Source organism: Ursus maritimus, unplaced genomic scaffold, assembly GCF_017311325.1.
Source record: "Ursus maritimus isolate PB19 unplaced genomic scaffold, ASM1731132v1 scaffold_2, whole genome shotgun sequence".
Classification (NCBI taxonomy): domain Eukaryota; kingdom Metazoa; phylum Chordata; class Mammalia; order Carnivora; family Ursidae; genus Ursus; species Ursus maritimus.
In genome coordinates this window covers 6,381,432-6,392,536 of record NW_024424452.1, presented here as the reverse complement: position 1 = coordinate 6,392,536, position 11,105 = coordinate 6,381,432, and the positions used below count along the sequence as shown (strand labels likewise).

At 53.9% G+C, this 11,105-nt stretch overlaps 1 protein-coding gene across 1 annotated transcript; it reads left to right on the top strand.

Annotated features, from left to right (window-relative positions):
- The first annotated feature begins 144 nt into the window (after positions 1 to 144).
- PDAP1 (PDGFA associated protein 1) lies at positions 145 to 10,370 on the top strand. The gene is made up of 6 exons (XM_040634796.1): positions 145 to 291; positions 3,211 to 3,302; positions 4,578 to 4,688; positions 6,278 to 6,399; positions 8,446 to 8,597; positions 9,682 to 10,370. Exons 1-6 carry the CDS (start codon positions 279 to 281, stop codon positions 9,738 to 9,740), a joined length of 549 nt encoding a protein of 182 aa, XP_040490730.1. The 5' UTR covers positions 145 to 278; the 3' UTR covers positions 9,741 to 10,370.
- Positions 10,371 to 11,105: the final 735 nt, after the last annotated feature.

Here is an 11,105-nt window from a genome sequence, read left to right as displayed (position 1 = left end):
GGAGACCGGCAGGCTCACGCGTCTCCCCGGGGCGTGTGGACCAGAGGCACTGTTGCCTGGGCAGCGTGCAGGCAAGCCTGGACTCAGGCGACGCGCGGGACAGTCTCCGTGCGCCGGCTTCCCTGAGGTCCCCGGCCCTCGCGGCGGCGGCGGCGGCGGCGGCGGAGCAGCGCTGAGGAAAACTGAGCCGGGCGGAAGAAGTCGAGCCCGAGGCGTTTCCGGTTCCGGTGTCAGTTCGAGGCGCCGCCGCCGCCGCCGCCGCAGCCGCTGGAGCCGCGATGCCTAAAGGAGGTGAGGGACTAGCGCGCGTGGCCCGCGGGCCTCGAGGGGCTCCCCGAGTCCGGCTCCCGCTGTTCATTCAGCCCGCGGGCGTCTCGGAGAGTGGCGCAGAGGGAGGACGTCCGCGCCGGCTGAGGGCCAGGTGTGGGCCTCGACGCCCAATTGTCCGGATGGAGAAACTGAGGAGCGGAGTGGCCACGAGCCACTGCTTCGTGGGTCTGGGGAGACTGGGAGGCTCCGGCTCCTCGCCGACGCAGAAGGCCGGATCTAGGGCGCGTTTTTCCTGGGTTGGGGGATCTGGAGTTTCCTCCCGCTTCTAGGCTCGCGGGGGTCTGAGTCACCGCGTCCCGCGCCTGTGCCGGGCCCGTCTGCCTTGCGCGTAAAACGTGGGCCCTCTCGAGCTCTGGGCGAGCCGGGCCTGCCTAATGAGACCTAACTTGATGCTCTCGAGCCTGGCAGACCTAGTTTTGACTGCCCCTATTCGGCAGCGGCTCCATGTGTGCCTTTGAGCCAGTTGCTTCATTTCTGTGTGTCCGGGTTTTCTCATTTTCAAACCGGGCTTATGATTGTCCCTACCTCATAGTACTGGTGGGAGCCTTAAACTAGGTAATCCATGTGGAGTGCGCGTCACAGCGCCGGGCAGTCAAGTGCCCATTAAACATTATTTGTAGGGTTTTGTCAGTTTGTTGGCCAAGAAGATAGAGGATCCACGGTAGACCAGTCCTTCATTATCTTTTCCGTAAGTCAGAAGTTCTTGATTTGAAGTCTAGCTGTGTCACTCTCTGACCCCATGGCCTGAAAGAAATTTAATTCCAGCCTGTTTTTCTCCTTTGGAGCACCTGGCTAATAACCCTTCGCTTGGAGAGCTGGAGATAGAGGTCATAAAAAAATAGAGCACTCAAAGTGCCTGGCTAACTCCTGGCACAGAACAGATGTTCAGTTAATAGTGGTAGCTCATGTGTCATGTTGGTTAAGATGCTGCAGCCCACAGGAAATCTACTTGGAGTTTTTTCAAACCTAAATGACTTCCTGATTTTACTTGCAGAGATATTGGGGTTTACAGAGCTGAATCCATTTAAACCTACCTCCCTACTGATTTCATCTGTGATAGGAAGAGCCACGTCCCTTCCATTTTTCTCAGTCTTGTGTTCTGCAAAAGGAGGGTGCTAAATGAACCCTTCTGGTTCCAGAATTCTGGCTCTGAGGGTCCTGGTTCATAGATACTTTGAGCCAAGGTTGGAGGCCACAGTTAGAAAATCCTAAATATCTGGGTTAAGTGACTTGATCTTTGGCTTGTGAAAAGCTTCGTGGGCGGATAAGATTTATGTTTCTTGCTTGTATTGATTTGCTTGAAATGTAAAAGAAGACTTTTTTAATTTTGAAGTACGAAATTCCCCGAGAGAAAAGGACACACTCTTGTTTCCATTGTGTAAATGTGAAACACTTTTAAAGGCAAGAGGAGCTTTTGATAAAAGTTACGGTAGGCCAAACCAAGGTCAGTGTCTCCTAGCCAGGTGTGCGGGATGAGAGCCTATAGTAGTCAGTTTTGAGTTGTGACTACTGCCTGGAATATTAAGAGGGCAAGAAAGTATGTTGGGTTTTTTTAATGGCAAGCTTGATCTCTCACAATAGGACTTTCATGAGCATAGACTGAGACACCCCTGGGAACCCAGGTAGTCATTAAAAATGGGTGGTGTGGTCTGTAACAGCCCAATTATGGCTCTGCAGCTGCTGTCTAGGAAATAAGAGGAGGCTGGTATCTGTGCTACTGTCTCTGGAGTCCAGAGAAACTGGCTAATTACAGATTCTCTGCACTCAGTGAGACACTCACTGGAAATCAGCTGGGCCAAAGCTTCCAGAAGAGGTGGGGATGGACTGAGCCCACAACCACCTCAGCATCCTCCAGGACCAGCAGAGCAGGAGCCATCCTGCTATAAAACTTTGGCTGATGGCTTTAGCAGGGGTCAGTCTCTTGTCCTGGCTCAAGAGGTGAGACTGAAACTGATACTCTTAGATGAGCTTTAATTTACAGTTACATTTTTAACTGGTAGAAGGTAGTCAGCTTCATTTTCAACTTCAACTCTGCCAGCTGTTTCTTACTCCAAGCACAAGAAAGTTTTCAATAGGTTTTAGGTTTTTTCTTTCTACCATACCACTTAGGTGAACATGAAGTATTTATTATATTCTCTCATATTTATAGTGAATCACTGATTAGGTCAGTGGCTTTGTTTTTTTCTTTTTCCAGAATACTCAATTAGAAAAGTAACAAACATAGCATATGTTTCTGTAGTGCTTATTCAATACCAGGCACTGTTCCAGCAGCTTTACATATGTTAACAAATTCATTCTCATGACAACTCTAGGATATAAGGACACAGATGGAGAAAGGAGACTCAGGTTAAGTACCTGCCCAAAGCTAGCAAGTGGTAGAGCTGAGATTTGAATTGTAAGTGTGTTGTCTGTAGAATGGGACCAGCTGTGACTCCTCATTGGTTTATTCTGAGGATCAGATGAGTACATGGCTGTGACAGAACATTTGCAAGTAAAAACCACTGTAGTCACAGCAGGGATGTGTTACATGTTCTGACTGCATTTCGGTCCACAGTGTTTGGATTATAAGGACCGTGGGATTTGGCTGGTTATTATGTGTGGTGTGCCCTCCCCCATATCCTCCTCTCAGGTCTTATTTGTAGGAAGCTACATCCAGCACACAGTTTGGGGCTGCCTCAGGTGGTCACATGTTGCCTCTTTTGTCCCTTTGAACATGTGAAGGTAGGAAAGTATAGGTTTGGGTGGTTCTTGGTGGGGGGTGGGGGCGGTCTCTGCAGCCTCTGATGAGAGCTCCTCAAGCAGGACACAGCCCCCTGGGGCTCAGGGCAATCAAGGAAGCTGATTCCCTCCCACCTTCCTAAACTGCCAATCCTTGTACAGGGAGAAAGGGAGGCCACAAAGGCCGGGCAAGGCAGTACACGAGCCCTGAGGAGATCGACGCACAGCTCCAGGCTGAGAAGCAGAAGGCCAGGGTGAGTACGTGCCTGTCCAGGCCACTCGAGTGGCCCAGGGTGGTTCCCTGCCTCTTTGGCATCCAGAGAGGTCAGGCAAAGGGGGCATGGACAGCAGGCGGGTGTCCCAGAACAACCAATGACAGTGAAGAGGAGAGCCATCTTCTGATTGAATCAATTAGAACTTTGTTCTTTTACCAGTGATTACCTTAGTGGGTCTCTGTTCTTGGTCCTGTGTTTCTGCTTTCTGGGAGCTGTTCTTCCACCAGGCTCAGCCCATCCACAGCTCAAGTTCCCAGCAGTCCCCATTTGTTTGCTCTAGCCATGCCAGACCTCTTGCCAGACCCAGCATGACACGATGCCCTGCATTCCCACACCGCCAGCAGGCAAAGTGCTATTCGTTTCTCCAGACCTTGCTGAACGTCATCTCCTCTGTGACTCTCACTGATGATATTTACCCTTCCCCCTCTATTCCGAGCTTAGTAGTTCACTCTACTCTGTTCCTGCAGTGTTTTTTCCAGCCTCTTATCAGGAAATAGAATGTTTCCATCATCGTTGATGTCCCCATCCCTGACTACATTATTAGATCTTCACCTAGATAAGAGCACAGTCAGGCCTGATGAATGACACAGCTATGAAGTGTCTGGGAGCCCCTAGAAGGGAGGGGCCACATGTGACTGGGAGAGAGGGGAGGAGGGCTTGATGGAGGAGCTGGCAGCTAAGCAGGACTTTGGAGAATGTGTGGGCAAGTGCTAAGGGGGAAGGACCTACTGTTTTTGTTAGGAATATTTTTGGTGGGGAAGCAAGAAAGGTGGAAGGAAGCAGCATGTTGGGTGTTGTCTTAGGAAGCCAACGCAGCAAGGCCTCTGCATGGGCAAGTTGGAGTGGCTGGCCTGCCACTGACTGTGGGAGTGGAAAGCAGGGGAGGACTTGCCTAGGAAAGCGAGTACAATTTGGCAGCAGCATGTGGCAGCTGGGGAGACGGGAGGGGAGCTGAGCAGGACTATGGTTTCCAGCCCCACAGCTGAGTCTTTCTGACCCTGGGAGATGAACTTCTCACCCAGGATGGACTGTGGGAATGGCTTTTGGGCTGTGGAGCCGAGTAGATAGGTTGCCTCTGACCCAGGTCCCCTACTGGGGGGCAGGGTCGCAGAGTAGGACCCTTGTCCTACTTGGTCCCAGTGTTCTGGGGGCTTAATTTCTCTGGGTCCACAGTCTGGAGGTGGTGGGAGCAGGGGTCACAGTCTAGGGGGGTTGTGCATTTTTGATTTTGCAGGTTGTCCATTTCTGAAACAGGAAGAAGAGGAACAAGGAGAAGAAGGTGGAGATGGGGCTGCAGGTGACCCCAAAAAGGAGAAGAAATCCCTAGACTCAGATGAGAGTGAAGATGAAGAAGACGATTACCAGGTACCGCGTTTGGTGGAGGCCTGGGACTTGGACTCATTCAGTCAGCAAACGGTGATCAAGTGCCTGTTGTGGACAGAGTCCTTGGTCACAAGGGGTTGTGCTCTAATAGGGAATCGTAGACAATAAGGAAGTAAACAGGCAGCATAATTTCAAGTAGTGACAGGTATTATGAACAAGATGGACTGTGATCATGGGTACGTGAAGTAGTGTGTGGTGAGGACGTGGCTTTTAAACTGAGATCTGAAAAACAGGCTGGAGCCAGGTGTGTGAAAATTACCATGCAGAGCAGTTAGGGCGGCTGGATTAGCAAGCTCAGAGGCCCTGGGGTGGGAGCAGGAACAGCAGCAGGCTGCTGGGGGTGTGCCTTGGTGGGTACGGACAGGAGCGGCGAGGGGGGGAGGGAGGCGAGGTTGGCAGGGGCAGCTCCCGTGTAGCACTTGAGGGGTTTGGGTTTCACTATTGTGGGTGGGGGCAGCTGGTGGAGGCCTTGAAGTGGGAGAGAGACACGACCAGATTTGTTTTTAAAAGGTGGTTTTGGCTTCCCTGCAAAGAGTAAATCGTAAGGTGTTCCCTGCCATAAGCAGGGAAATGGCAGCAGGTCTCCAGACAAGAAACTGTGGCTTGTGTTGGGATGGTGACAGTGGCAATGGAGACTAGCCGGCAGATTTCACACCATGTTTTAAGAGATGGGCTCATTGGGGTTTGCCGACGAAAGGAAGCATAAGGCTGTGGCCTAAGGATGGTCGGAAGGAGCAGGGTGGGTGAGGCATGTTCAGTTCGCGATGTCAGTAACCAGGCGGAGGCGTTTACAGGTAGCTAGATTGGATATTGGTGTCCAGAGCTCTGCGTCAGATTGGCTGCTGTTTGGAAGCTGTCTCCTTGGTCATTAAAGAGAAAAGCTGGGGTTGGCAGGGCCTGAAACTTCAATCCAACCTGCTACGTTGAGGCCTCGTACTCTTGCTGAACTTCCCCCAGGGGAGGGAAGAGAGGGGAGATGCAGGTTCCCTGAACCCATAGATTGTGATCTCATGGCTCATTCTCAAGTCACTTCCGTCCCATCAGCTGAGATGGCTAGGAGTTGGAATTGGTCCTGAGAACATCCTTGGTCCGGGATCCAGCAGTGCTTGCTGCAGTCAACTGTGAGATTCCATGGAAAACTGCTTGCGGGGGCTGGGCTTGAAGTAGGGGCGTAGTGCTCTGTGTTGAGAGCTCGTGAGTTGGGCTTGGGTTCTCAGCTCATCTGCTGTCTACTTCCTCGTTGGTCTTAGGCAAGTCCTGTGTCTCTGTTAGTCCTGTGTCTCTGTTCTGTCACCTCCGAAGCTGAGAGAATAATCCCTGGTTCCTGGGACTCGGAATAGGTTGGGCTCTAGTCCTGTGCACTCACTGTCCTCGTACCTCCCAGGCTGGTGAAGACTCTCCTAAGTGCTATTCCCACTGTGAGGCCCAGGCTGAGCATCATGTTGGGCCGGGGGTGGAGCAGGAGTTTGTCCCCCTCCCAACAGGTGGGCTGTTGGGAGACAGTGGGAGTGGCCCTCAGGGGCTCTGCAGGACCAAACTTCTCCAACAGCCAACTTCTTGCTCTGTCTTAGCAAAAGCGCAAAGGCGTGGAGGGGCTCATCGACATCGAGAACCCTAACCGGGTGGCACAGACAACCAAAAAGGTCACGCAGCTGGACCTGGATGGGCCCAAAGAGCTTTCAAGGAGAGAACGGTAATCTCTGCTACTGGGCCTTGGGACCTGGGTACATGGGCCGGGGGCTGGCCTGCGGGCTGGGGTGGGGTGGGGGGAGTGGTTGAGGCGCCCAGGTCCCCTGCCCTTGCCTTCTGGTCTCTGAGGTTCCTAGTGGCTGGGTCGGGGCTCCAACTACAGCATTTATTTTTGTTTCATCTCATTCCCCAAAGGCTCTATAGAAGCTTCTCCAAAAACACAAAACAAAAACAATTTTTTTCACCAGTAGGAACACAGCAGGGAAAAACAGAAGAATAGTTTCAGATCTGAGTGTTGCACTTGAAGTAATGCCCAGGGATATGGAGGGTTGTGCTACAGTCCCTTCCTCCAGAGCACCCCTCTCCAGGGACACTTCCTCATCTAGCCTTCTCTGACCTTTGCTGGCCTGCATTCTTCTGTTGTCACTGACGTGGGGTGTGGGAGAAGGCAGCACAGTGCAGTGGTCTGCTGGCTGCCTCGGGGCTCCCTAAGTCCCGGGTGGAAATGGAGTAGCAGACAGCCTCTTCTGGGGTTGTGTGAGGGTCTCAGTCCAGCGCTGCAGTGCTCTGCACATGGCCATTCTTTGACAAGTAGTGCCCTAACTTTGGATGGCCACCGGCTGACACCAGGGGCCTTACAAGAAAGAGGTTGAAGTCCTCTAGAGAAAGCGGCCTTATTTTTTTTCCTTCCTGTGCTGCTAGGATTTAAATCCGCCTTCCTGTGCTAACCCCATGATGGCTGAGGGGTCTCTGAAAACACCACAGGGAAGGCTCATGAGCTCATGGTGTGATCAGAGGCTGCTAAGGATTCTAGCTTTCCAGTAGCTTCCCTTTCATCAGTAAAAAGGGGATCCTGTTTTTACCCCCTGCTTTTTAAGGTTGCAGAGTGAAAGCCATAAAGGCCAGCACCCTGCTTGGCACTTAGCTTTCACTGAGGGGGCTTTGCAGAGCCTTTGGGTAGCCTTGCTCATCATTCCAGATGCCTCCACGGCATACTGCTCACTGCTCCCCAGGTTCGCATCTCTACTGCTCAGTTTAGAGGCTCCTCACTCTGCACGTACTTCCCAGGGTGGGATCTGCTGAGCTGAGAAGTATTCTGGTCTCATCTCTGTAGCACATGTCTTGTCCAGAGTCTCCTGGGCAACACATCTGCTTATCTGACTTTGGGTGGCTGGCCTTCTCTCCTTCTGTCAGGCCAGGCCCCGTGCTTTGTTTCTTATTACCCGGTGCCGTGTGCTGTGAAGGCCTCTGGGAGGCCGGGTCCCTCCCCCAGGCTCGTGGTAGGCAGGGCTTCCCTGCCCTCTCCTCCAGTACTTGGCTCTTCCAGGAACCTGGTAGAAGTGGGATCATCCAATAAAAAGTGAAGGTGTGCCCAGTCCAGAATCTCAGGCTTGGGAGGAAGAACCTCAGGTGGAGCTAATGACCATCACCTCTTTCTCTACCTGGTGGGTTGGTGACTGACACCTTTGTCCTGTGGGAGTCTAGCTCTCATTTCCATACCCTCCTCAACTGGGGCTCAGCCCTTGGAGGGCAGCCTCTTACACATCTGAGCTGCCCTGATGGAGAATGTGCTGTGTTCTGTTGACCTGAGATTGGATGGGTGTGGTTCCCATCTGTGGCCACTTGGTCCACTCCTTTCTCTACCCCTCATAAAATGTGGTTTCCAGTGCCTTCCTCCTCCTGCTAATCTTTGGATACACCGTCTACTTGGTTTTTGGTCACTGTGGACAGGAGACCCTAGTCAGCACCCCCTCCCCCCAGTGCAGACATCGTTCACTCTGTGCTGAGCTCACCCCCATCCTCTGCTGTCTGGGAAGCTGCTGCACCACTTGAACTTCTTCCAGCCCCTTCAGTCTATCCCTCAGAGGTCCAGGCCTGTGCCTCTGCTTGTTCGCTGAGTGTCCATCACGGAGGGGGTACGCGGAGCCAGGGCGCCTTCCTCCACTTGGGCCCCAGGCCCGAGGACTTGGCTTGTATCCTGGCTCCCACATTCAGCTCAGCTGATAATGGTAGGGAAGATGTCCCTTGTGACACCATTTTATCCAAACAGAGAAGAAATCGAGAAGCAGAAAGCAAAAGAACGTTACATGAAAATGCATTTAGCTGGGAAGACAGAGCAAGCCAAAGCTGACCTTGCCCGGCTGGCGATCATCCGGAAACAGCGGGAAGAGGCTGCCAGGAAGAAAGAAGAAGAGAGGAAAGGTAAGTCCTGAGCTGGTGTGACTGCCCGACTCTGGTTCTGGGCCACCAAACCCTGCACTTAGCATCCCGTTGTGCGATGGGATGGGTTGGGGTGTTGGCTAGAGACCCAGCCTGTGTGTTTATGCATGTGCCTTTGTCATTGTCACGTGGAGGTGGGCTTTCGAGCCCACCACGTTCTAGGGTGCTGGGAGGGTCCAGCAGCAGCTGGCAGTCAGATAAGGGTTTGAATCCAAGCAGAGCCCCGTCCACAGCGGCTGATGGAAGCCTCAGGGACGCAGCTAGGGCAGACGTTCAAGGTTGGATGGTCCCGCTAAAGTGTCTGGTGCCTCGGGTAACCGCTGTCTATCTGAGGGGCTTCAGAGGGTAGGGCAGGGGTGGGCTGGGCCTCACAGCGCAGACCGAGATGAAATCTAGCCCAGCTGTCCCTTTTCCCCCATGCTCTCCCTCCAGGGGTTCAGGTCGGCGGCGGGAGCTGTGGGGGGTTGGTCTGGTTTATAGGAGCGTTTGACTCATGACCTTCCGCCTCCTGGTCTTATGCACCCCTCCATACGTGTGGGGACACGAGAGCTCTTAGGGATCTGCTGTCCTGCCTCGTCACCAAATCACAATGAATCTGAGGCCTAGAAGGGGGAAATCAGCTGCGCCAGGGTTGTCACCACATTGGAGATAGTCTGCTGTCCCGGCACCCCACTGGTAGCTCTTGCTTCACAGACCCCAAGCAGGAAGGGCCTTGGACTGTTGTTGTGGATTGAAGGCTGCAGCACCCACAGGGAGAGGGTGTAATTGCAGGGTTCTGCCTGGGAGTGGGGTTAGAGGTTCCTCTTTGCCCAGTAGATTGCGTGTTGGGCCTGTGTCGGGGGCAGCCACCCAAATGTGATGGGAATGTCTGGACACCAGGGCACAGTGGCTCCCACAGGAACCCTCTTCCCCCCAGGCCTGTTCCTCCTCTGCCAACTGAACCCGTTGCCCAGAATGTTTTCTGTGGTCTGTGAGCCCTCCAGTGCTGCACCTCCAGGGTGTGGGGGGCATGTGTGTCACAGGGGTGGTTTCGTGTTAACACCTGCCCTTCCCTTCCCACCCTCAGCAAAGGATGATGCGACTTTGTCGGGAAAACGGATGCAGTCGCTGTCCCTGAATAAGTAGCACGGCCCGCGGGAGGAGGCACCCGGGGTCCGGCCACGCCGCCAGGCCCTCTGCCGAGTCTCGCCTGCCCCGTCCTGGCGCCGCAGCAGCAGCCCCTCACGGCAAGGAGCCCCCGCAGCCTGGGGCCTCCTATTCATCTTGGCACAGAAGTCGTTTGGGGGGATGGTGGGGAGGGCTGGGGGGAGGGGGCGGCTGCTATCTTTGAGACAGAAAGATGCAGGACAGCATTTCATATGTAACCATTTGAATGTTTTTGCTGTTTTTAGAATTCAGAACTCTTGTTGGGGGTGCCTGGGAGGTGGGGTAAGAAGAGCTTCCATTTGTCCCGTAGGTTGCACGGTAGCGGCTGATTGGGGGGGGGGCAACTGCTGACAAGTTTGCAACAACCAGCCCTGGTCTGTGTTGCCTGGGTGCTCACTTAGAGGGGCTACTGTCTGGGAGCCCGTGCCCCCTGGGTCCCTGAGGGTCATGGCTCGTCTGCAGCCAGTCCCCTCTGCCCTTCCCCACCCTATCCCCTCCCTTCTGGCCAGCGCTAGGGCCCATTCTTAATCCTCCCCATGGCACCCAGGCAAAACATACTCCACAAGTCCAACTTGTATATTTGGCAGATTAAACTTGACATTATCGTAATCTTTGTTCTGTGATGCATTTTTGGGTCCTTGTGCCTGGGCCCTTTTCCCCAGCAGGGCATGGTGTTGCTCTCAGGCAGGTCCGCCCCACAAGGTTTGGGCAGCACCCAGCAGGATGTGGGAACTGGTCCCTGGGCATCTGAGCTAGGAGAGACCTCAGGATACAGAGTTCGTCCCTCCCCTCCTTTAACCCAAGTAGGGTGGAACTTAAGCCAGAGTGGCCAGGGACCGACCCTCCACGGTCCATAGCAACCTGGCAGCAGCACCATGCCTCCCTTTCCTGCCCTCCAGGTGTTCAGAGAGTCAGGATTTCAGTGCTGGGAGGAAGCATCCCAACACCTGGCATGACTGCCAGGCATGACCTCATGCCATCCTTACCACTCTGGATGGTGGGGATAGCAGCAGGGATACTGAGGCTTAGCACCACCACGTGAGCCGCCTGCAGACTCGGCCACTGTGCCTGTCCTTTATCCTGCACCCCTGTCAGTGGCACTCCGCCTTGTGAACACCAGCATCCTTTGCATATGGTCCTGAGAGGTCAGTAACTGGTGCAAGCAGGGCCTGAGGTCAAAAAGAGAGATGTAGTGGCAGAGATGGAATTGGGCCCCTGACTTCCACGGAATCCTGCCATGCCCCCTGGGCTTGACCACGCTGGAGGTCAACAGTCCCAGGAGCCCCAGAAGGGTTACCAAGCTGCCAACATCTGCGGCTCCCTCCAGCCTGCGAAATACCTGGA